Here is a 26933-nt window from a genome sequence, read left to right as displayed (position 1 = left end):
AGAGCTACTTTTTCATTGCACAGAAACGGACATTTCGACTAAAATTACCGATTTCATTATAGGGACATTCGGCTGGCGCGAGTTCATCTCGTAAGTTTTGCTCACATTTTTTAAAAAAATGCAAAATGATTTACCGGCCGTCTATTCGAAACTTCCGTTTTACGGGTTAAATTCGAAGGAAAAATGGGTACAAATTGTGTTGATAGCAATTATGGGTCGAAAATTTGTCAATGTATTCAGAATTTTTAAAGTGGGAAAATGTTTGCATTCGAAAACGATCTACTCCATATTCATCAATTTAATTCACAATTTTCGTTTGCACTTGTACGGTTTATTGTTGTTATGTACAGACTGCACTACTATATCATCCATATATCTGCATATTGTACGGGTATATTTGAAAACTTGGAATACTTTTCGTCATAATTTTTTTTTTAAGTGCAGGACTGCTGTAAAATCGAATTCAGAAAAATTTCCAACATTTTAGGTAACCCTGCAGCAGATATATACAATTTTTTTTTCTTCTTCAAAAACTAACAAAGGGAGAGCTGTTTTACAAAACATACATACGTTTCACATACACACACAAACAACATGTCATCCATTCTCCGTCTCTACATACACGTTCGTTCAAATTGTGCAATTTCATATGAAAACAAAAACCAAGAGCATGGTTTCTCTCTCTTTCTCTCTCTCTCCACACATTGTCATTGGACAAACGGCAGTCACATGACAGTATGGCTGTGGAATGATTTGAAAAATTGAACGTTTTCTTTGTTGAGCGCGCATTCGAAACTTTGAAAACGAAAAACGATATTCTCTATACATCAGTCGGCGCTGAGTTGTTTGTTTGGTGAAGTGTAGTGAGTGTTGTTGAGAAATTCTTTATTATCAAGGAAAAAATTTAGTAAAAATGAATCAATTTGAGGAAATTAGCACCGGATTTCATGATATCTTTCTAAATAAATTTGCGGTAAGTGCATTTTCCACATAAATACGACCGCATTACGCAATATTATTATTTTGGCGGGTTTTTCATTCAGTGAATTTGCCGGGTGTCGGCCTTGATTTGTATGGACGATTCCAATTTTTGTTGTTGTAAATTTGTATCCCGCTCATTTTTCGTTCATCGTGAGTGAAATGTAGGGCTGCTCACCGAATGTGTTTTGAAGTGTTCTTTTTTTTTCATTCTTATATTTTCAAATTATTGTGGTCGTCGAATTTGAAAAACGTCTTCTTGTTTGACGGTATTTACCGAAATGTCAAATGTGAAAAGAAAATTGCATTGATGGATTTCTGATATTTATTTTGCCGGTTAATTTTATCAATACGTTGGATTATATTGCGTACAAAAATATTAATTGCAATTAATTCGCCGGTAACAAATCAATTTAAATGGGGGCAGATGACACTTCAACCGCTGAAATGGTTACAAAATTAATTCGAAATATTTACTTTTTGCTACGTTCTTATTTATAAAGTGTTTGTCAACATCGATTCCACCGTTTTCCGAATAGCTCGGCAGTCTGTACTATACTAAAATGTTGTTCGGTTTCTTGCTAAGGTACTTAACAGATTTAGTTGATTTTAGTTTTTTGCAAGCCTGGTAATTCTGATAAAAGTATCGTTGGACTTCTTATTGGATGGCCCATGGGGTCAGTCAGTTATTCGATTTTTTTTTGGATGGCCCTGGGTATTATTCGAGTAGCTATCTGTTTAGAACACGTAACATTAGACAGTGTCATTCCTGGTGATTTCAATCCAAATAAATCATATTTTCCCCGGCTCACCCATCATTCGGTATACTAATTTTGGTAGAAATCTATTAAACTTCTGCTGGAAACAGGTAAATTTCAAAACAACTTGACTACATTTTTTTACGTTCTTTTTTCATTGGCTCTGTTTTTGTTTTGTTAATTTTACCTGACCGGTGCTCTTTTACCACGGTGGAATGTCCTTCCCAATTCCCACCAAAATTTAATTTGCATTTTCGGTTGCTTTTTATTAACCGTATACAGATTGATTAGGTGTGTGATAAGCCATGCATACGATCCAACTCCTTTGTAAGTTGTCCGACGACGTTCTCCTTGTTTATTATTGTGCCGTTGTGTTGTGGTGGGAAAAAACAACGAAAAAGAATTTGGAAAATTTTTGATTTTGTTTCTTTTCCACTGGTCAGAATCGAAACATTGAAGTGGAGTTAAATCATTCGGGTGTGTTATATTCGAAGAAATCAAATTTATTGAATGTCCTGAAATGTAACGACTTCCAAGAACATAACTCTGCTGAGATTAGGACACCACTTTAAACACTTCCATCAACTCTACCTTAATTCAAAGAATCTCCCAATCCACTTTCGAATGAGAACGCAGGTTGTGGGAGTACATGTAGTATGTTCCTTTCGTTTTCATCAAAATCAAACTGTTCATTCAAGAGAATAATTTAGGAAGACTTAAAGAGTCACTGAAGCCAAAGTTTCCCAGAATCGAAAACGTATACTCCAACAAAACGACCAACCAGCATGAAAAATTACTTAAAAAAAAAAAACGGCTCAGCCATTGCGAAGTAGGAAAAAGAGACGACCTTTACCGCAGTCAAAAAATATATTCATTTCCGACATTCGTGCAGATTGAAAAACCACCACACAGATAGATAAATCAAATTTTAAAATTCGCTAGCTTCGACAGCAGAATAATTTTCTCTTGAATTTATTTATTGCCCCAGTCCGGTATAATTAACAATTTAATATTCCTACCATTGCTGAATATGTTGTTCTATTCATCCCCACATTATCTTATAGGTAAAATGACAGTAGATTTATTCAGCTTAAACGGTCGAAAGCAAAACCACAACAACAACAAAACACAAAATTATTCAATTTTTCGTACCGTGCAGAGTAAAAAATCAAAAGTAGGAAAAAAAAACTTCTTTGACACACACCATCCAGTCTGCAGAGCAATAGATAGATATACCATGATCTTGATGGCATAATACTTGATATATACGTCTACTACTCATTTAATCAAATCATTCAACTCATTTCACTATCGCGCCGGTATAATAAACTATTACCTACCACAAGTTCATGGCTGGTTAAAAAGAACAAAAGATGTAGATATTTTGAATGTTAACGATAGTATTTGTGTGTACACATAATTCTTCTTTTTTTTTCGTACATTGGCCGATGTAGCGTACACACCGTATACACACAGTACGTACTATAATGCCGATCTATTCAGATATATATGTTGTGTTTTCTTCTGGTGTATGCGAAACGTGAATAGTTCACTACTATATGGCTGTGTAACCTCGTAACTGGTACTCTTCTTTCAGATTTAACAAAAAAAATATTATTCTCCTCTTATGAGAGCCTATCTGGATACATTGTTTTTTCTGCAGCGCTTAGCTGTGCGCGGTGGTATTAAGAGTACTGCTCACTTTCTGACATTATATTTTCACGAACGAATGTAAAAGAATTACGCAATTGTTGTTGTTGTTGTTTTTATAATTCTTGTTCCTTGTTGTTGGTTTTTTTTGTTGTTGTTGGACGGTGGTAACTTTCAATGGTTGCATAGCATAACAGACCATAATAATACTCTCCACTGAATCGTCGACTTCTCGACATTGTCCATTTCCTTTCTTCTGACTAGCCCTTTTGAATGTGTGTACGCAACCAGTACGATGGAACCAAAATAAAAAAAAAATAAATAAAATTTAGCGGCAAATAGGTAACCCCATAGTTGGTTTTATAACCAATTCATTTGCACCTGCTCTCTTTCTCGCTGCACAAAACACACCGCGCAATTATTCGTTTTTGTTCTTCAACTGAAGTTGATAATAAAAATGAATTTCTGAATGACTTTAATGTAACAGTTAAAATAAGCAGCAGACAATTCACTTCAATTTTGAGTTAAGGAAAAAAAAGTGAGTTTACGGTGCACATTTTGTTAAACATTTTGTTTAAACCCAAACAGCAAGCCTTTACGTTCCGACCGTTGTTTTATCCCCTTTCTCAGTATTTTGTTTGTTTCTTCATTTTTTTTTTAAATACCGTTCCTTGCTGCAAGTTAATTTGCATATATTCGAAAAGGATGTTAACAGTTAACTTCACATGGATAGAATAAGATTCAGTTTTATTACGATCCGTTCAGGTAGGAAATTTACCATGGAAATTAACCATACTGTCGGTACAATCCAATAAGATATTAGAATATAGTCGTTTAGTGTGTGTGTGCTACAGTTTGAGAATTATAAGTACGCACAATTTCAATCAAAATTTATTTTCATTCCACAATGTGGTATCCACGTTCCACAAATATGATCCACAGTAGTGGTAGTGTTGATAACGTATGTGAAATGAGGAGAGACAATATTGGATTGTGATTGTTTGAAATGGTCCGTTCTTATAACTCTAAAGTAATATGTTTGCGTAGATGAAATTCTTGTCTCAGCTATCATTCAGAAGTGGGCACACCTTAGGAGAAGAATTTTTTTTCTTTATCACAAACCACAAAAAATTTCTTCACTGCCGGTTCTGATAAAGACATGCGGCTAGGCAATACCGTAGTGTCTTTTCAAATAATGCTATCCCCAAAACTACAAATTCGTCTAAAGGAACAAATGTCCTATTTAAAAAAAAAACATTTTTGACCTTTTCTACGTTCCCTTTTATTCACCACTTGTCCTTGCCTGCATTTTTAGATAACAGTTAACAAAAGAAAAAATTTTGTACGAAAGAGACGTCTAAAATCCTTGACATTCTACCCACCTAACTCCAGACATCTTTTATGAAGAGCTTTTATGCAATTCCTTTACACTTTTTCTCCCCCCAAGGTACCCATCATCGGTCACATGCACATTATTAATAGACATCCATGACACAAACTGAACCACCGACAATGAAGATGTAATCTGGGTTAAAATGTCGTTTTATTTGTCTGTGAAAAATAAAAAAAAAGAAGAAAAGAAAGACAAAAACAGAAAACAGAAAGAAATGAAGTTCACGTTTTCCGAACACAGTTCTCGCTTCATGAAAGAAAATTCTATTTTCATTCCATGTCATTGAAAAATGCATTGCAATTTGTCGCACGAACAATTAATGCGTTGAGTTGAAAGGTATATGGCAAATGTTCCAAAGATATAAAATACACACCAACTGGAAAATGCTGATCCACGCGAACTCAAAAAACGTTTCGTTGATGAACATATTTAATATTATGATTGTATACACACACCCCACCAGAGAGGTACACACAGTAAATCTTAATAAACCAAACAAAAAAAAAAATTAATTCATCGCTCAACTTGCTGGGCGATATTGAATTATCAAAACATACGTACACATGAGCGTATGTTATAAATTTATGCTGTTGGTATGAGGTCTTAATTCGCTGTTCTTCTCAATAATATTCTTCTTCTACATCCATGCCATTCGCGAATATATTCGCAATATGTGTATATGAGAGCCACCAGAAGATTAAGTAATTAAGTAAACTTCCTCAGCCACCATATGTTCACACGAAGATGATGTGACCGAAATGACATACTTATACACACCACATGACAATAATGGTCCAATCTGCATAAAATGGTTTGATCTCTGGAAAATTTTTGCTGTCCGTATTGATCAGGAAATTTTGCTCTTTTTTCTTTCAATTTTTTTGTTGTTGTTGCAGAAAAAAAAATCTGTTGATTTACTGCAAACATATTTTTTTTTTGTTATTATCCCAAAATTTCTTTATTGTAAATATTCACATGATCCCATTTTATTGCCCCTTACAAAAAAAAATGAAAAAGAAAAGAAGAAAGGCAGTCTACTGTCTACGGGGCTATTGTTATTGGATTTTTTAAAGAACTCTCTCAAATGGCTATTGAAATTGACGTTTGACAATGTTAAGTAATTGTTTCGGGTCAGCCACAGTCACTTAACTGTCAGACGTTAAAAAAAGTTATAATTCTTGCACTTAATTTTGGCAGGCAAATATTTATGGTTATATAGTAAGTCAACCAAGATACTTATTACAAATCAATATCCAGATTTATGTCGTACCCCTTGCTATTTTCTCCAAAAACTTACTAAAATTGATCCTAAGGTCGCTGGGTGCCGAAGTAAATGTGGAATCATTTTAGACGTAGATTTTAAATCCAGTTGTGCTTCAGGTGATTTGCCTTCTTTTCCATTTTTGCATACAATATGTCACTGCTCCGTGTAGAGTAGTGTGTCGCTCCTACTATGTTATCTCAGTGAAGTTAGGTTATAAGAGAAGATATGAAAATCCACCCTTTGGATAACAAATAGGGAGATTTATTCATCTCTGCGTAGAGATTACTTCTGACTACTTCTTCCTCAGTATCAACACAGCCCAGTAATTCGTCTACAACAAAACATTTTTCATTCGTCGCTTGACCACATAAAATATTGACCTTGTCTCGCCGTACCGGCACACCAACAACATTAAGATTTTATTATATTTAAATGATCTTCACTGCGCCCGTCATCGATTAAAGTTCGTTTAGACCTAATCGATACACTTGTTACATCAACATAAACAAACACCACGTGGTTTACGCTTATTTACATGCATAAAGTTGATAATATATTGCTTTCTACACGTGCCCATACGGTTTTTTTTTCTCATTTCGAGTCGTGCGACTTAGAACACACTAAACATTTTTTTTTGTTTCTATATCGACTGCTTGTTTTGGAAATATTTTATTTTTTATTTTTTCGTTTGTTTGCTTGATACATGCATGCATTAGTGAGATATTAATCGATCAATCAATCAATTGTTCGGAAATTAAAATCAGTTCGACTAGTAGATGTGGCCGATAAATGGCATATCCTGCATTAAATGTTAGAAAATACTTTAAATCAGTCTATAGATCGACTGTAGTGCAAAATGTCTGGTCATGTTATTTGAACGCGAAAATTATCTTCAAATTTGCTATAATCCCTCATCTAATTGCATCCACTTAAACTCTTTTCTAATATTTAGTCTGACAGCTGTCTGTAGAATCATAAAATTTCCAAGGATTTTCCCTTCCATTCCACCCATTCTATGAGTAAGACAAGGTACATGAATGTAGTGAAAGAATCGTATTTAAAATGAAATGATCAACTGAAAGGTTAACCATTCTATAAACTAATGCACTACCCATAATCGTTATCCTGAAGAAGAAGAAAAAAATAAAGTTTTACCACTTCACGGTACATACATCCAATACCATACGAACTGAATCGAACTGTGCGAACCATCGTAAAATGATTATTTCGATAACATGAACTAATTTTGTCGACATCTGTTTCTACATTGAACATTAAAAAAATATTTTTATGACTCGTATGTAATGTTTGTAGTCTTACATCAGAATCGGAATGAACAGTAAGGACATGGAGAATCCAGAAATTGGTTCTGTTTTTACTGTTCGTAATTCAATAGTCAAACAATTAAGAAATTACTGTTCAATGCAGTGCTCTTCATCACTTCCTTAATATTGAAGATTTAATGGTTCCAGTCCTAATACCTACGTAACTAGTCCCGCTAATGATTTTGTATAAAAAACCAGACATTAATTCGAAAATGATATTAATTCACAACAAATACTTTTGTCCTTGTTTGTCCTCTAAATCGTAATCCAATTCATTTTCCTTGTCTTTCTACTAATCCAAATTCAACCAATTAAGAATGTGCGACAAATAGAACTTTTGTAGACCGCTTTGTGTTAACTGTCAAAAATTTAAATTTGAATTTTATGACTTCATTAACGTTAAGTGCGAAAATTCCCTTAAAGCAAAAGACGTGAGAAAAATTATGACGTTCGTCTACACCTGACATAGTGTATTTCCACAACTCAAAAACCTTCACTTTTCCGAATTTCCATGAGAAAATCCATGTTTCCCTTCGAATTCGAATTTTATCAGATGGAAAACAGATAACACAGAATGTGTCACTCAGATCAAAAATTATTCTACTGGAAATTCTGCCTCTATCTCGATCTTAAGTTGACATAGAGCAATTTGCATTGGTGACATTTCTTTCGCAAATTTACTTCTCCTCGCTCAACTGATATTTAGTTCTGCATGTCGGAGACAATCCGTTTTGCTTAACCTCGTAAATTAGCCGAACATCGCTAACAATCTCCATTGGAGATTCTCCAACCCCCTTCCGAAACCACACATTTAAACGAAAATTGTCGTAACTACTTAAGTATTCTGTGTGACTGAACTTTTAATTTGTTGTTCGTTCTGTTGATTATGGAAAAAAAACTAGTAATTAAAATAAAAAACGATAAATTGCTTGGTAAAGGGTAAAAATATATTCAACATCGCAATAACATCATTATGTATCCATCGTGTCCATTAACATTAATCGCTCTCTATCCACGTAATTTAATTAATGGAAATCATTGCAACATTTTAACATGTTCTGGACCATGAACGGGAAATTTTATATCGACCAATTTTCATGTTTTGTATAGCAATTCAAAAGGTATAATACGGTGCATTTTATTGAGAATAAAAAAAATCGTTTCTGTATTTATCAATCAAATGACACCGTGTGTATCCACCCCAAAAATTTCGTTCATGCGCAAAACTGCCGCACAACTGTCCTTCAAAACCTTTATTACACACAGTAAAAAAAATTCATTAAACGTCTATTCGTCGGTATAGCATAGGGGTATAAAACTTACATGTAAATGCTAATTCAGACGTAATATTCTCTCGGTATCATTGACCGAATATATCTAGCAAATATTCTGTTAGAATAGTGTATAACACTCTGCTCACGATGGAGTAAGAATATAGCGCGTCAACTATGAATAATTTTTGGCAGCTCTTTTCGGAATATTGAACTTGAACCATAATGAATTAGCATCGTGCTCATAATACTGAAAATGACTAGAAAACGATGTTCAAGTTCTTTCACCTATTCTCTTTTCGATACAATAACTCAAATATATGAACGAAAACCACTCTAAAACGCTGATATTAATTGCTAAACTCGTACTAGTCTAAAGACAAAACAGCAATAAAAATCCATTTTTCCGATATAATTCATTATGATTCTCTTCGATTTTATATTCCTTTCCATTTCATTTTGCTGAATTACATCGAAATTATGTTTTCAGTTTGAAAAGATGTGAGCAGCAGTGTTGTATGTAGATCCATCCGTATATGTATGTATATGCGAGAGCGAAAAATATTACAATGAAAAAACGTTTTGCTAAAAAGAGAGTGAAAGAAAGAGAGGTAAAACGAGCGCACGAAGTCGTACAAAATATACCCATGTTTTGACGCGACTGTACCTCACTAACTTCGACATTTACCATTTTTACCCGGTGTTTTCAGTTCAGTTTACGTTTAATGGTATTAGTTTGGCGGGCTTTATACATACCATCTGTAAGCAAGAACCGGGTATATATGTATGTTCTCATTTATGATTCGTTTACACATTTTTTTTTAAAACGTCGTCGATTGATTCGATTTGAATTGATCTGAAGAATAACACTAAGAGAATGTTTTTTTTTCCTGTTAAAAACATAGTTATTTTTCAGTCGATCACTAACTTACAACGCAAAAAGCTGGAAGAGAAACAAATATTATAATTTGATGCTCAGAAATAATGTAAATATCCAACAGACAGATCCATTCTCATATAATATCCCTTTGTTGTTTTCGGAGTAGTATACATCGCATTGGTGTATCGAAGAACATTAAATATTTAGGGTAGGGACTGTAAAAAGGAACATAAACATTGGAAATTTCCAATTCGAAAATGTTTCTCTAGTAGAAAATGAATTTGTTCATTCGACAATGTAGGATGACAAATTTATTATGATGTTGTTGAATGCTGCCGACTTTTTCAATGGAACATTATTGCTACTGCGCATTGAAAAAAGGACGAAACAATTGCAATTTTTACTTCTATTGTCCAATGGACCATTCACACCGAATACATCGTCAATAATAATTCTCATTCATAATAACGGTGAACATTGATATGAGATCCAATTTTAAATGTTCGTCAAGACTTTTAAAACCTCACAAATTCACCAACTGCACGCACGTTTAATATACACTCTCTCGCAAATCTATTTAAATGTTCGATTTTATGAATACATGCCATTAATCGAGAAAGAAAAACCACCGAACAGTTCTTCAGTTCAGTTCTTCAGTTGGTGGAACATGAAAAATGTTTCTTTTTTTCTCATTCTCTCTTGTGTTGGTTGGTAATTAATGTGGTTTGAAACGAAATTAATGAATTCAAAGAATTCTTTTGTTGGTTCGTGAAGTTCAGAACTTCCATCTTAAATTTAAAAAAAAAATTCGAAATCACGGTAACGGTCATAAACTGTTCATAACGAAATTTTTGTTACCGACTCGTCTGGGAGACGAAAATCAAAGACAGACCGAAATAAAACAAAAACTAGTGGTGCAACCTAATCTGAATCACAATTTTATTAAAATACAAAACAGACTTTTCTTTGATTTGGAAAATCGGTCTCCGTACCAGAGCTGCCTTTACGTGCTACTCTATTGAATAAATGTTAGTTTGAACATAAACTTCTGTAATGAAACGTGTGAAGTAGGTAGAATATGAATAAGACACTTTCATTCTATCGACATTCGATTCAATTAAAGGCAATGCGAGATTTTAACGTCGTTCAAATAATTTTATTTTTCTTCGACGGTTTAATCTGCTGCATTCAGTGGAAACTTTTCATTTTTTGCAATTTATTTGAGTTTTGTTTTAGAGGATCTTATCGAGACAAAACGTTCTCTGGAAACTTGCATCAATTGACTGAATGTTGAACAAACAACACAATGATTTTAGAGGGTTTGCAATTAGAAATAGTCGGTTATCAAATTTAGCACTTTAACCAGTACGAGAGTTCAGTAAATTAAAATTAAAATGCAGTCAAATGCGGGCTCCGAATGTGAAATGGATGTATAGACAGAATCTTAACTAATTTTCATTCCTAAAGTTCGTATTTCGATGGTGATGAACTGGGTTCATTATTTCGGCACAAATAATTTCAATTCATTTCAATAATTTCATGATGCCTTATTGAAATTGAAGTTCGCATTCAAAATGCTTAACAATTCGTTCACACTATTATCCTCTGCGTTCGTTAAAGCTTCTTATGATATCAAATCGTGGATTTTATTCGATGCGAGAGTATGTTCTTTTCGTATAAATGAGGAGCCAGCAAAAGCCATTTTCAAGTCGAATATAAAAGTCATTGAAATTACGCTATGCAAAGAAAATGTTGTCTGCTAAAGTTTTCAACAATGCAAAACGCTGTCGATGTTATCGAATTCAACTGCGTGATTGGATGTTCTTTCAAAATAACTTTTGCATTTTCCATTAAATTCCCCAATTTTTCATTTATCTGCAATTGTTGTCGCTTAGACATCCTTTGTCAATATCGCAAACTAATTTCTCTCTTTCTCCCGTTTTTAGGATTCATCCGGTCCGATTTTGGATTTTTATGTGTCAGATTCAATGCAGGATATGCTCGACATAGACATACGATCGGAGGTAGCGACAGTGGTGGGCGGCGTGAGTGAATTTACATCGCTAATGAATGATTTGCCGTCCCTCGACTTGGAATCAAATTCAAATGACGGAGACATTTTATGGTCATCGGGACAGAAATGGCCGACCACAAATGACATATATGCGGATGTTGGTGCTTGCATCAATCCGAATTCGGTTCATACCATAGCACCAGTAACACAATCGTCAATACTGATGTCGCCGAAAGCTCAATTAAATCTAAATACACACAATTATCATTCGAACAATTCTCCGCTGCCAAGTCCGAAAGAAAAGAAAAGTCATTTAACCTTTTCGCCCAACACAATCAAAGTTCCAGTCGTCCAGGAAAATAAGAAACAATCGCTGCTGTGCCAGCCACAACGTACCAGTGTAGAAGCTATCAAAAAAGATCTCACCGACGATCTGCGGGATGAGAAGGTAGTGAAACTAACACATTCGATGACAGTGAATGGTCAAACCAATGGACACAATACAATAAAACTGGCAGCTGGCATTGGAGGCCTATCATTTGCAAACAGTCAAATGTACGCAAAGCTCAAACAGAATAACAGTAAAATTGTGGCAAACGGAAACATAACGCACTTGAAGCGCGAGTCTAGTCCACTAAACAATTCCAGTATGATCGGCAACAACGGTTCGTTGAATGGCCATTCCAATGGACAGAAAATGTTTGCGCGAAGTATAAGCGTACAAAATGGCAAATCGCACATATCCACGCAGCATATTCTTCCATCGAACAGCTTGAGCCATCACAACGGTGTGAACAAGCAAATGAAACCGAAAATAACCGGCCAAGAATTTCCAAAGCCGGCGTATTCGTACTCCTGTCTAATTGCAATGGCATTGAAGAATTCGCGGGCCGGCTCGCTACCCGTGTCCGAAATTTACAGCTTTATGTGTGAGCATTTCCCATACTTCAAGACGGCACCGAACGGTTGGAAGAATAGCGTGAGGCACAATTTGTCGCTGAACAAATGTTTCGAGAAAATCGAGAAGCCCGTCACGAACGGCGGCCAGCGGAAGGGTTGCCTATGGGCGATGAATCCGTCGAAAATAACGAAAATGGACGAAGAGATTCAGAAATGGTCGCGAAAGGATCCGATGGCCATTCGCAAGGCAATGGTGTTTCCGGACAATTTGGAACTGTTGGAAAAAGGTGAAATGAAACATGGCAGTACGGGAGACAGTGAGGGTGAAAATGAGGTCGGCGATGAGGATACCGAAACGAATACCGATTCGGAACAGGACGTGACGGAATTGGACGATACCATACAGAATACAACCGAACCGGAATCATGCGACGAAGATGACAGGCCTCAAATCGACTACGATATCGAGGTAAATTAATTGTTTTTCATTTTTTAAATAACGATCACAGTGCCTCCGTCTGGCATGACAGACCATTGGCACTGCACAATGAAATAATGCACGGACGCATTGCTCAACAGTTGTGCGAAATACATTTCAGCGTGCAGTACAGTTCGAATTTCCCTATCGTGTTCCATTATAGTGCATTGCGTTGTAGTGGCAAATGGTTGTTTTATCCGATTGTCTTGCGTTGGTGTACATTGGTCGATCGCATTTTTGTTTCGATTAATCTCCTTGTTTCATAATTTTGCATTTTTCGTTTATTCGAATGCACATAAATGTACAGAACGAGTCTGCCCTCGCGCGGTAATAATGAACTTTGAAACAAGCTCGAATGTAAGGAAGGGAGGAGTTATAGAAATAGAAGCACATCAAATTTGCACGTGCACTGTAACGCACAGAAAGTATAATCAGTTCTCGCTAATGTATGCTCTGTACGTTTCATTATATAATTGGGTTATGTGTGTGCTGCAATATTAATAATTGTTTGTTGTGACGACGCGATGCAAAATGATTTGTCGAATTCGATTTCGTTTTTTTCCCTCTCTAATTGTTAATGCTTGGCTTTCGTGCTTAATTCATGGTTTAATGATTCAGTTACGGAAAATTGGCTATGATTTTAGCGTAAGGGATTGGAAAATGTATGCAGAGCAGTAACCTTTTGACAAAATTAACGTCGCGCCACAAAGCAAACGATTTCTAGTTCTAGGGATTTGCCTCAAATCATTTGAGTTTGTGATCTGGGGAACTTAAGAGATTTGCCATCGATTCGATGAAGCCAACACTCGAACGATGATACTACTATTTCTTCTTCGATAGTGTACAGTGCAGGATGCCTAGAGGCTAACGGATGATCATTGATTGCTTAGCCTTACTCGAACACTTTAAATTTGTTTTTGTTATCATCCACGGTATTGTCGTTGATTTCTGTTAGACCTCATTGAGCTCAGGTTCTTCATTAAGCACATCGAAGTCAGATGAGTGTCGGTAATTCGGATCTCACGTATGGATCCATCATTTCCTCAGATCAGTAACTCTGCGATAAAATCAAAATGCTGAACTTGATCGCAAAGACAACGACGAAACAAAATCGATTTTATTTGCTGTCGCGCTTGTCAACATAAGCTTTAATTGTTGGAATGTTGAAAACGTTTTCCGAATGCGCTTTCAGTGCCGGATAACCGGCAGTTAGGTCAGCTTTGTCGCCAAGATGTTTTTGCAGCGATCTGTTGGTATGGGCTAATAATAAGTCAGTCCACGAAAGTCGATTGCCGACGAGCCACGTTCCGCCGTTTGCCAGCAGAATTTCGTTCAATTTGCCAAATGTTTTTGGTGTTTCAACGGTTAAGGCCGTTTGAAATCGTGCAGCCCGTTTTGCTGGATCGGTTTCGTGCAAAATGCCCGACCACGCTGCTAATACCGATTATGAGTTAAGAAGCCGAAACATTTGATGGAAAAGGACGGAAGTGAAACTTACTCGATACATAGTCTTTCAATGCATCACACAGCTCATCGCACTTAGCGCTTTCAAAATCGTTATCTGGAATTTTTTTACATTTTTTTAAAATCGTCTCTGAGAAGCAATGATATGGTTTCTACAAACCTCCTACTAAATTGAAACGCTTTGCCAAAAATCTAGCAATGGCCATGGACTGTGATATCATTTGACCAGGATGATCAGACAGTTCCAATACTGGGATTGTTCCCCATGTAAATTCTACGAAAATTTGAATATTATTTGCATCTGATACACCGACACAAAAGTAAATAACCACAACATATACACACAACCTACACGTCTTCGACAGACCGACAAAATAATTTTTTTTTTGTTTGCATAGAGATTAGAGTGTTTGAATCACTATTTACTTACGACTTTTCACTTCAGGTCTTAGCTTTGGCCAAAAATCGTCTTTCGGTAAACGAACATCTTCGAACGGCTGTTCCGCATAAGCGAACAACAGTCGTATCTACAAGAAACGAATAAATTGATTCAAATTGACGGCTGTTAAGGCGTTACACCATTTTACACACCGGCTCGGCAATTCCCTGATTGAGAGGAAGAGAAACATTTTGGGTCAAGTGAATTGCATAGCTAAACAATTTGCCTTAACTTACTTCGGTGTCAAAATACGTCAATTTGTAGCTCATAATGTTTACCCACTAGCTCGATAAATCATTCAACTGAAGCCAGTTGAGGTGAAGTGGCTAGTTATCGTCATCAGAACTTACCTCTATAATCATTATCTCTGGTCAACATTGTATGCGCAGCGTATATATACACAACCTAATAAACGTATATCGCGGCTCATGTGTCTCTGTCTACTATTTATGATCTCATATTGTGAAATGAACAAAATTTTGTTGAAAGTAATGTTTTTCGGTTGACTGTCTCATGTATGGTGAAGTAGTTCACATTGACGCGCCAAGTTGATGTCGTGATTTTTTCTACAATCTACAAATCACTAGATGGCGCTCTTTTATGAAATCAGTCGCAATATAGTTTAAAAGATGCAGTGGTGATGATTGAGAATAGGAAAATCTTCCCATGATTCTAGTGAACCTTGCGAATCTTAGACAATTTATGTGAATACGACAAATCAAATCAATCATTAGCCTTGAAAAATGAGTAACGGGAAGCATGGAATATATCGAATTCTGTCTGCGGGATCTCAAGAAGCCGTCGCCGTGGATGTTTAATGTAACTTAAAGGTTCACCAAAATAATTTCCATCAGCTGAAATGTTCAGTATTTCAAACAGCAGATGAATTAAAATAAATATGTCTCGAGGATGCTTTCAAGCCCATTAGTAGCGACGTTAGTAGTTGGGAAAGTCAAGGGAAAATGAGTAATTTTCTCTGTTCGGACTTCTATTAAAATGGTTGAACCTGGATTGCCTTTGATGATTTTTTGAATTAATTGTACAACTGATGGATCTGGTTCCCCACTTTAGATTTATTCAATATGCAACCAGTCAGTGGACTTTTTCCGGATTTATTCGTTGTCGTTATTAACAATTTTACCCCAAAATTATTCAAATTCATATTTTGTACTTGTTTCAGGTTACTGATTTATACGATGACATTGACTTAAATGATGCTAATCAAAAGGACCTATTGTCGCCCGAAGACATTCATCCAGCTAAACGAGCCCGTCTGGATATCAACTATTCGATCGGACCGGCGGGCACATTTCAATCGCTAAATGGATCTCAACAACCTCAACAGAATCGTCGCAAAATGACACTTGTGAATCGAATAGTGTAAGTGTGCAGTTTTTAGTTATTAATGCAGTATGCAACACACAAAAAAAACTTTTTTTTTGGATTTAAGTTATGGTATATACATGCGTCTCATTTATATATTTTCTGTGTAAATAAAATAGTTCTTAAGTGAGGGAATTAATCATTCATTTTCGGGAAGATGATGAAAATAGAGAGAAGTGAAAAAAATAAGAAAAATTGGAAAAGCAAAGTAGAATTTTGCAAACAAAAAAAAAATGAATAAAAAGAATGTGAGTGAAAAGTATATTTTTCTAAAATTGTGATGGTTAGTTGAATTCATTTATTTATTTTAATAATTTTTTTTTCCTTACAAATAATAATTTTATTCAACGCACGAGAGTGATCCAACATTTCAAATAATTTTTTTTTTAATGATAAACTTGACAACTTGAAATCGGTATAAAACTAGTCATTTAAATGAAAAAGAAAAAGAGAAAAACAACAAAAAAAATATGAAAATTCAATTAAAGTAAACAGAGAGAAACAAAAAAAAAAAAAACAAAATCGAAGACAAAATTGTTCTTGAAAAATCATAACTGAATTTTGTATGATCCAAGTGTCATCAATTGGTTCTATTTTGTCATTCAGAAAATAGTAGATTTACGTCCTTGTTGGCAAGGTTTTCAAAGAAGAGCTTATAATACCTTTGGTCACGAAGCCAGTGGTGCCAAAATAAGACTTAGAAGATGAAATGTTGACTAATAAAAATTTGATTACGGAAAGAATCCACTGTTCACTGTACAGCAAGGACTATTAAAAAAAAACATTTTCCAATCTTTTCTTGAATTTTCCTCAATTTTCCTATATTTTCATTATTTTGAAAAAAAAAAAAATTGGAAAAAGTAAAAATCAGAAAAATATAGAAAAATTCGTGAAAATTTGGGGAAATTTTGGAAAATGTATTCCCAGAAATAGTCCTTATTGTACATTCCAAATTTTGCTACCAGCCGCCTTCGTGACTGTTAACCCGTTCTTTCAGAACATATAGCTTGTTTGAACATTTCTATTTTGATGACTGGGGAGTGCGGGTATGCTAAGCTCCTTTTTTCAAAATGACAATGTTCAAGCAATTGTGCTATTTACTTTTTACTCTTCAATCCCAGCGGAAATGACCACTAGCACACACATGTCATGGTAATAAATCATTTCCGTTCCGGTCTTGAATAACCATTTTCACTTAACAATAAATGTTTGTCCTATCTACGAGTCCTGGGAATTTTATGTTGTCGCGGGGCGGAATTAGATGGTGAGTCAAGTGCGAAACACATATTTGGAAATAAAATTCGAGGAATTAGGTGTGGAATCGACAAAATAGGACAGATTGAGGACATTTCGATCATTCGTTTCAATTATGTTTCCGGCAATTTTTCCTTCGTAGTCACTTCATCAAAAAGAGGTAGTATGGGTAACAACGTCAAAGAGTTACAGCTTCAGCTGTTCGAAACGATTTCTTTTTGGTTGCATTTCGGCTTACTTAAGTTGTAACTTTTTGACGTCATCTATTACCGCATAAAGGTGCGTCCCGCACAAAAAAAAATTGAAGAGATGATAAACTAGCACACTCCCTAGCATTAAAGCTGAAAAACAGGGCACTTAAATCAAACAGTGTACCATTAATGAAGATGCAAACCCTGAACAATGTCTAAAGTCATGAAAATGAATCATGAACTCTTTTCTCACAAGTTACTAAAAGCTACATTTCTACTCGACAGTTTTTTGAATCGATCACACTCGGCCAACGGAAATTTATCAATAAAATGAAATCAAAATGACGTCAAGGATTCGATGGGATCATAACAGAAAAAGAGGAAGCGTTGTCTGTGTGGAACAGTAAACAGCCTAGTCGTTAACTAGGCTATTTTTCAGGTCGGAACTTCTTGTAAGTTTCGTGATGGTACTTCAAACAAAATAAAAAAACTTTTCGTTTCGTTGCCCTCTACGTAGTTGATTCTGTTAAATTGCAAAATCGTATACTAAATATCCCCAAAAACATTAATTGTAAGAATATTCCGTTCTGTCTGTTCGTAATGAAGAGTTCGTTTGAACTAACCGAAAAATAAAATGTTTTTAATCAAAATCGACTCGATGTTTTCACATTTGTAATCGAGGTAGAGCTTTACGGTTACTTACTTATAAATTCATGAATATATCTCGGCTGGACACCGTTGCTCTTAAGTCTATGGTGGGACATTGGCTTATTTCAGTGAAATACGAAAATCGAATTTTCCATCCTGAATAGCTAGGTATGCATCAGAGGGGCGAGAAAAAGAAAATTGGAGAAACAAATTCACTTTGACTTAATAGATAAAATAAAAGAAAGAAGGCCCCCCATGTCGAAAGTGATAATTTCGTTGCAATTATTATTTCCTTAATAATATCGACCTATACGCTAAATTTAAGAATTAAAATTTTAAAAACAAAAAAAAATTGATCTCTTGAATTAAAATTTAGATTTAGCCCAACTATTACTACTTATACTACACTTACTATCAACGTATGACAAAATAGTATTTTAATTAGCCAATAATTGTAAATATTTATCGGTCATGTTAAATTGAATGCATCGTAGAGAGTAAGAAATTAATTTTTTTTTGTAAAAAGAAAATAATTTTTTGAGTTAAAAATGGAAGAGAATGAGAAGATATTCATAACGCTTATACTGTCCAAATCATGAAAAAAAAAAATGAAAATTCTAAAAACGAAAAAAAAGTTTTATTTTCCTACGAAAAAAGAAAAAAAAATATTTTTATTCAAAAAATGCACAAAGTTTTCGATTTAAAATAAATAAAAGCAAAACTCTTGAACCTATAACCATTTCCGTTGGAATGGATGGAAAGAGTTGTTCGTGATAAAATAAAAAGTTTGGATTAAACATTTCTGATGTTATTTGAAAAAATTTAGTGAGTAACTTTGTCGATTTGTTTATTTAATTTTCGGTTTCACGGTTCTCGATTTACTTAAATTTTGGTAACTTTATTTGACCTTACTCCTTGAACTCTTCATCCAATTTATTCGTTGTGAATAAGCCTCAAATTTTAAGCGTAGAAAATGTCATATCTTCAAATAGTTTCACTCAAAGCCGGTGTATAATGTTGCAATGTTGGCTATTTACTCTCACCACTAAAGTAAAAAAAAGAAGTCCACTGACATAACAAAGAAAATTAAAATTGGTGAAGGCGTTATGGCTCTTTCAGTTACCTAAATCAAATTGAGAGAAATTGTGGTCCGTTTGGAAAATATCCATCTTAACAGTTTCACTGTATTTTCAACTGGTAAAAGTTCAACTTACAACTTACAAAAAAAGAGCAAAAGTGAAAATTTCCGTTACATGTCCGGTGAAACATTTTGAACTCAACGATCTCGAAACATATCCCAAAATCATGGCCCATTACTGGTCATTTACCGTCGTTACTCAGATTTACCAAAAGTTACCAAAATTTACCGAAAATTTACTAAATTTACCGAAAAGTAAATTCGGTAAATTTCAATAAATTTCGGTAATTTTTGGTAAGTTCGGTGAATTTGCCAATAATATGCCCAAGATCGATTCTCGCCTAAAAATGGAATCCTCAATTCGTCGAAATGTTTAACCTCAATTGTTAAATATCATTTTCTTCTGAGGTTGACTTTGACAAATTCTTCTTCATTAAAAGTTTGCTGATTTGAATTTTTCTCTTATTTAAAAAAACAGTTAAAACGTTCTTTAAAAAAATAATCATTTACGAATAAACAACTCACGTTACAAAGTTCTCCAACTACTTGCCAGTACAGTATTGTAGAGATATAAATGAGCAATAAACTTCATGTTGGTCAATGTAAGTTTGATGAATATAAATTATAGAATTAAAGAGATAACAAACACTTTTATCCTAAGGAATTTTATAATGTAAAACAAGTGTTTTGAGGAAAGGAGAAACACACACAGACACACACAAACACAATTGAAGTAAAAGATTTAACGGTATTCGTTTTGCACCAAAATTAACGGAAGGATTAATTATGTAGTGTGAATGATGAACAATGTTGACGGTGCAAATACTTTTATTAGTCTATTAGACATTACTTAGACTGTAAGTCTACTAATTTAGACATTTAGCCACTGTTTTCAGTTCTTTTTTTTTGTAAAATTGATTTTTAAAATATATTATTTTAAAAAGTCAAAAACATTTTAACGTGAAAACGTGCAACAATTTCGTAGTGGAATTTCTATTTTGTAAACTTTCAAAGCTCTAGTATTAACATGAATTATATGGAATCATATGAATCATACCAAACAAATGAAAAAAAAAAAAAATCAATATTTCATTCACTCCTATCGCATTTATTTGGCGACAATGTTAACCATCTAAGGATGGTTAAATCTTGCTCAACAAATGCGATAACAACAACATTGGCAATAGACAATGTGTTCCGTGTTAGAGTTGAAGCTCTCAACTTTATAGCTAAATTTTGAACTAAGTTGAAAATTTGACCATTTCATTCAAAGTGCGGACAAAATTATTCTACGATAAAGGCGACCAGATGACTTTGTGTGGCTATGGTGCCAAACAGTTACATTTTCGAATTTCTGAGGAGAATAGAAATTCGGAGAGATGTTCAGTGACACATTACGCATTTGCAGGATTATTTGTTACCTTCGGGGGAAGGTTGTATCCCGAGCCGAAGGCAAAGAAGATAAACAAATTTTCTACCTCGAAAGTAAATAAATTTTCCTGCAGAAACGTAAGATATTCGTAGGGCAGTCAACACTTCAAAATTTGACGAAATACAGTAACATATTGTTTTGTGTCCCTAGACACTCCGTCGAGTAAAAAAAAAAATGCTGCCAATAAAGAGCCATCATCAGGTGCTAAGAAAACTCAAAGAGATCTTTACACCTCGTGATTGTTCTTTTTATTTAAAATCCATTATTCACGTCCATCTACTTACCTCTTTCGTAGAATAATTTTAATAATAAAACAGACCTGAATGCATATAATTAACCCGTCTCACCGCGATGCATGAGAACGTATCGAATTTCTTCCGTTCTTTGTCAATTCTAATAATTTCGAACAAACGAAATTTGATATGTCTCGTCGCTCTGTGTGTTAGGGCCTTAGTAAGATGAACACAAAAAATTCCAGTTAAATGTGTGAAATCGTTTGAAATTCTAACTTACTTCAAAACTTAGCTGGACCGAACACATTGTCTCAATTTTAAATTATTTGCAAGTTTTTTTTATAATAAAAAGAATTTACAATGAAGGATATGTTTTACCTTGTTATGTATGTAAATGACAAAATAAAGGAGAAGAAGATGGTGAATATAGAAGAACATTTTATGTTTCAAAACAGTACAAAATATTAAGATTATACACTTTTTCACAGATAATCATTCAGTTTTAATAATTGCATTTATAAAATTAAGAATTTTGTAATAAAAAAAAACTTTTTTGTATTGAAGAATTGTAAATAATAAGAAAAATAAAGAAAAATTAAAAAAAAGTTCCCCGTTTTTCTTACCTTACGATAAGACTAGGCGCTCGTAACTATAATGTAACTATAATAAAAGCGTCTCGTAGCTGACCTGTTTAACTTACAGTGAATATAGATTGGATCCATGTAGGACACAAGCTGACGCGTAACGGTAATGCAAGAAAATTGGATAAGAATTAGAATAAGTGGGTGGAAAATTAAATTGTTCAGCACCTAAGCGTCAGCTTGCAGTGAATACTCACGGTTAACTAAATTTCTTTAGTTGTGTTAATGAATTTCAAGATATTGGCTGGAGGTGGAAGTATGCCCAGGTATGTTAGGACAGTGACAAAGATGTAAAACTTGTAAAAAAAGGAAAAGAAAATGTTCCGCAGTTAGAATTGTTGGTAACTGCAATTGTACGGAGGTTCTTATTCAAAAGGTTATGACCAGTTAGTAAGCTGGTCCCAAATTACACAATTCAAATTTTTATTAATCAATCAGAACAAAAGGAAAAACCTTCTATTAGTGCTATGTGCAAGCGTAGCTTACGAAAGTTAACTCATATGACAAGGACACAAACAAAAAATTAATTACCAAAAGTCTTTGCGTTAATTTAAAAGAACTGGCATGCAAATCAATAAAGGGAGAGTGGTAAAAAGGGAAAAACTTAAGATAAATTTACTCACACCACCGTGCACCGGATGATCAAACCACTCACTTGCATGACATAAAAATAAAAATCAGATGTTTGACTGGTCCATTTGTTTGGTGACAAAATCATTGTTAAATCATCGATCAAGTAAAAGACTTTCAGTTTCGCTTTCAAGTTCGCTGTAGCCGGGGCTATCCATAAATGCACTATGTGTGAGGGGATTTGGCAAGTTTCCTCTAACACGTTATTGAACATTGGCGCTGTAGTGAGGGCTTAGAGACGACTCTCAAATAGTTTTGTCAAATAATGGCCACAGCTCCAACAAGTTCTGATCTACCTGTCAAAGACCATTCAAAAAATATGTCTAAAACTTGAAAACAAGCCAAAGTTTTAACATCCGCGAGATATTTTTGATTCCTGGACAAATATTTCTATAGTAAAGGGGATTTGTCTTTTTAGGGTGTATTAGTTAGTCCGTCAAGATCTAAAAAAACCACATCTAAAACCCATCTCTACCGTGATTCGGTTTTTAAGCTAGTAGATGCAGTAACAGGTACTATAAAATTGCTTTTAAATTTTCAGCAAAACTTACTGGGCCGAACTAGGTAGTTCCTGCTACTAAATTTAGGCTTGAAATTTAACAAAAATCACAACACCCTAATGTTGGTGAAAATGAAAAAGAAAATGAAAATTTTTATTGTCTGTTATTTGTCGCATAGTCTAATAGAGTTCGTTTTTAATGCTTGAACGATTTTCGTAGTTAGGTGTAAAATTTCGGGCCTATTCAAATTAGCTATTGGAATGTCTATTTTATACGACCTGGTGTCGGGACCATATTTTTGATCGTACGAAATACCAGCCGTACGAAATATTTTTTTATTTTGAATCTTTTGATTTAATTGTTATTTTACCGGAGACATATACATTTTATTCGCTTTTTAGAACAGATTTCAAGGAAATAGTTGCATGATCGTTTTCGATCATTTGAATACGATACATTAACGCTACACGCTATACAATACATTAACAAACGAAACTAGTAGAATCAAAAAATTAATTTTGTGAAATAAACCTAACTGATTGCCGAGTTTTTGTTTGACTAATAACATCTCTAGCAGATGTGTTTACGAAGGTAAATATATATATTTAGACGCACAACAGAAAAAAAAGAAAAAATTTAAATTGCACACGTTAATATATTGCTGACCTACATTTTAACTGTGTATCGTCGGTGATTAATAATCACTGATTATAAATAAGTTTTTTTTTTGTTAATTCGAACGCAGTCTTCTGTTCGATTACAAACGTGCCACTTAACAGTTTAAACTCAAGTGGTTCTATGGTGTAATGGTTAGCACTCTGGACTTTGAATCGATTGATGAAGCGATCCAGCGATCCGAGTTCAAATCTCGGTAGAACCTAGATTTTTTTCTCCGGTACTTTTGAATTATTTAACGCATTCAACATCACGCCGTCAACATCACGCCTTCAAGAAGCACATCAGAACAAATAATTAAAAAAGTTGGATGGGTTTTGATTAAATATTAAGAGATTTATCTGACGCCTCGACTTTGTTGAGACGATGTGACGGCAGATTCTTGTGTGGCAACATTGAACTGGTTTGTAAATATGATGGAACGGTCTCGTTGGCATATCTATATAAGCGTTTACCTACTATGCCAACGATAAAAGTGTCGTCATAGTTCAAAATTGTTTGCTATGATAGGGGTGCTTTCGTTTTGAGTTGGATTCTTTTGATTGGAAACTGTGTCGGAGATATACTCCAAATTATTGCAACTCACGTGGTTCTATGGTGTAATGGTTAGCACTCTGGACTTTGAATCCAGCGATCCGAGTTCAAATCTCGGTAGAACCTAGATTTTTTTTCTTTCTTTTTTTAAATAAATCCGTTTATTATCATGCCTTATACAAGCGTGCATGGGATACAACCCATAATTCATACAAAAGTACAATCAACAGTAAAAATAAAAAATAAATAATCTTTGTTCAATAGATAAATTCTCTAAGAGAGATTCATAGGGAATTCATTCTCGAATTAATGAAAGAAAATGTGGGGTATGTTTGATGTATTTTAACGAGTTTTCTGACTCGATCCGAGTTCAAATCTCGGTAGGACCTGCTAAATATATATTATTCAACTGAATTTACAATTATTAAAAGATTTGTATGTGCAGAATAAGCACCAGCTGGATATCACCAGCTGATCTACTTACACACTTATTGTATGACAAACAATCAAAACACATTCTTAACAATGTGTTTACTTCAATCATTGCACACATAATTGCACACATAAATGACGTAGAAATGCACTGTGTGTATGTTGTCTTTGAATTGTTTACAATAGATCATCTTAAAGATACTTTCAGACGTAACCTCTCTCACGTTTCGTTAAATGTTTCGTTCATTCATTCATTTGTATGACATTGCCTTGAAGATGATCTATACAAAGTGTTTTTGTTTGTACACCAGCTGGTGATATTCAGTTGGTGCAAATTCTGCACATACAAATCTTTTAATAATTGTATAAGGTCTTCAAACTATCCGAGTTGAAGTTTCGGTAAGTCCATAATACCTAGACTGGTATTTCGTACGTAAAAATGTGCACCTGCGATGTGTAAGATACAATATCGTCACGAATACATTCAAACACACAAAAAATTTCCCATATGATCGTTTTTTATAGTCGATATTGTAATTGTAAGTAGTGCACCTAATGTGGGGAACGCCTAAGATTTTGGACCATGACGAATGAACCAATGTTTCAAAATAGGGACCGTTCCAATATTAGATACACTAAGTAGTTAAAGAGTACACCTAATGTAGAACGCCTAAGATTTCGGAACATGTAACATGGCGAATTAACCGGTGTCTTAAAATAGAGACCGTTCCAATATTAGATAGTATTTTCGTTAATGTCTCTACACATTATAGTCTTCATAAACTAAATTTAAACGTTGCTTCGATCGATTCGATGAAGTGTGTCCAGCAGACTGTACTCAAATGTTACAACAACAAGCAACATATGAATCTCTGTATGAGTTTCGGGAGTAACCAGATACTAACTAAGCTGCATGCACGCCAACAATGCGTAAAGGTGTTTGTGAGATTGACTCGAGATGTATTTTGTAATGGGGATGTAAGGACATTAACTCATGCTTTCAATTAAGGTATGTAACCGAGAGTTGGGGGAATCAAAATATTTGCAATTTCAAAACGTTATTTCTTTAATCAACGAACTTCAATAACAGGCACAAGTTCTTGGAGTACGTTGCTTTAAGCCTATTCATAGAAAGGAGCAAATATCACTTTTATAGTGAAGATTGGTCCTTTGGCATCGCGTAATTAATTAATTTTAAACAGATTTTTGTTTTTAAATTTAAAATACAATGTTTTCAGTGGGTTGCATAGAGTGTGGGTTGAGACTCACTTGTTATGGTGACCGTGAATTGTGGTATTTCACATAAAATCGACAGACCGTTATTTGCTGGTAGGAGAAACGCTATACCACAACACATGGTTATGGTTATCGTGGACCGATATTTGTGGCATCATTTTTTAATAATGTGGACCTTGTGGAACGAAGAAAAACAAGAAGTTGCATAAAAATTTCTAACATATTTGAGGTGGTTGTAACATTATATAAAGGACCTTTGTCACATGTGACATTAAAACGAAACAGTGTTTTGGTATAAATCTATAAATCATTTTTCATTTATTTGTAAACGCATTACTAAACGCTGTAATTGAAACATGCAATAAAATATATCAACTTAATAAATTAACAATTTCAATGAAATAAATATACATCGCAATCCTATTATGACTCTTAAATGTACGCACAAACTTGGGGATTTAGATTTTCACGAAAAAATCAGTGAAAAACGAAACCTATAAATCAGCCGAAGTTTGTGCATCATTGTTAACAGTGTATAGTACTTTCAAATCAAAACTTGAGAGTGTTACGTGCAATAATCGCTTGAGTTCTGGGTGTGCGGATGATGTATTATGAATATGGGCACTTTTGAACACGAAAAAATGTGAGGAGTTTACTTCAAAACATTTGTAATTTGATTTTGCTAGAACACTAACGACAATTTGATTCGAACACCTCAAGTTAAATTTGAGTCCGAACATAGAACGAGTGGCCTTATGTTGCACATATCTCTGCTAACGTAACAAACGTGTATCCAAAATATGAACAGGTTCAACGTTACAGGTTAACCTGTTTAGAAATTTAACCTTAAATAAGTACGTTCCATACTTAGCAATGACAGAGTGCAAGAGGAAGCCAATAACGTCGATCTAGTTTTTTGTTTCAAATTGACTGAGTTAGTTTTAAACAACGTGACCTTTTCCGGAGTCTTGTTACAATGAACAACATGCATGTTGGGATCTTTTCTAATATTGTCAAAATTCGGGTTTCAGTTTATGCTCAAGTGATCATTGCTCCTAACACGTTTGTGTACAGAATATGGATTTCTCGTTATTAGCTACTTAAAAATTACCTTCTTAATTTTACAACCACAGCTTTCTTCTCGCCCTTTCACTCTAACTGCCTCGATCAGTGCGTCACGCATACCGAACTA

General features: G+C 34.4%; 2 protein-coding genes and 2 non-coding genes across 5 annotated transcripts; 3 read left to right on the top strand and 1 right to left on the bottom strand.

Moving 5' to 3' along the window:
* The first annotated feature begins 772 nt into the window (after window positions 1-772).
* Window positions 773-18296, top strand: LOC119085773 (forkhead box protein N4). Its single transcript, XM_037196265.1, has 4 exons — window positions 773-973; window positions 11466-12902; window positions 15995-16194; window positions 17928-18296. Exons 1-4 carry the CDS (start codon window positions 914-916, stop codon window positions 17974-17976), a joined length of 1746 nt encoding a protein of 581 aa, XP_037052160.1. The 5' UTR covers window positions 773-913; the 3' UTR covers window positions 17977-18296.
* On the bottom strand, window positions 13975-15291 carry LOC119085774 (glutathione S-transferase-like). Of its 2 annotated transcripts, none has more exons than XM_037196266.1 (6): window positions 15051-15291; window positions 14967-14981; window positions 14806-14902; window positions 14536-14649; window positions 14410-14472; window positions 13975-14345 (listed from the first exon to the last, which is right to left on the bottom strand). In XM_037196266.1, the coding sequence occupies exons 1-6, from the start codon at window positions 15081-15083 to the stop codon at window positions 14029-14031; spliced, it is 639 nt and encodes a 212-aa protein (XP_037052161.1). In that variant the 5' UTR covers window positions 15084-15291; the 3' UTR covers window positions 13975-14028. The 2 variants fall into 2 exon arrangements, with proteins under 2 accessions (XP_037052161.1, XP_037052163.1); XM_037196268.1 differs by having other exon boundaries at window positions 13975-14342; window positions 15051-15289.
* Window positions 18297-23656: 5360 nt separating the features above from the next.
* Window positions 23657-23744, top strand: Trnaq-uug. The gene is given in 2 exon segments: window positions 23657-23693; window positions 23710-23744. It is a non-coding gene; the product is annotated as a tRNA-Gln (tRNA).
* Window positions 23745-24127: 383 nt separating this feature from the next.
* On the top strand, window positions 24128-24199 carry Trnaq-uug. Its single transcript has one exon. It is a non-coding gene; the product is annotated as a tRNA-Gln (tRNA).
* Window positions 24200-26933: the final 2734 nt, after the last annotated feature.

This window comes from Bradysia coprophila, chromosome X, assembly GCF_014529535.1.
Source record: "Bradysia coprophila strain Holo2 chromosome X, BU_Bcop_v1, whole genome shotgun sequence".
NCBI lineage: Eukaryota > Metazoa > Arthropoda > Insecta > Diptera > Sciaridae > Bradysia > Bradysia coprophila.
Note: the sequence above shows the minus strand (reverse complement) of the source record. Positions and strands in the feature narration are given on the sequence as shown.

Coding starts and splice junctions, on each gene's coding strand:
- LOC119085774 (XM_037196266.1), bottom strand. CDS start 15,083: ATGAGCTACAAATTGACGTATTTTGACACCGAA. Junction 14,650..14,805: donor AAGACCTGAAGTGAAAAGTC/GTAAGTAAATAG, acceptor AAATTTTCGTAG/AATTTACATGGGGAACAATC. Junction 14,473..14,535: donor GCGTTTCAATTTAGTAGGAG/GTTTGTAGAAAC, acceptor AAAAAATTCCAG/ATAACGATTTTGAAAGCGCT.
- LOC119085773 (XM_037196265.1), top strand. CDS start 914: ATGAATCAATTTGAGGAAATTAGCACCGGATTTCATGATATCTTTCTA. Junction 12,903..15,994: donor AAATCGACTACGATATCGAG/GTAAATTAATTG, acceptor TACTTGTTTCAG/GTTACTGATTTATACGATGA. Junction 16,195..17,927: donor ACACTTGTGAATCGAATAGT/GTAAGTGTGCAG, acceptor TCTACTCGACAG/TTTTTTGAATCGATCACACT.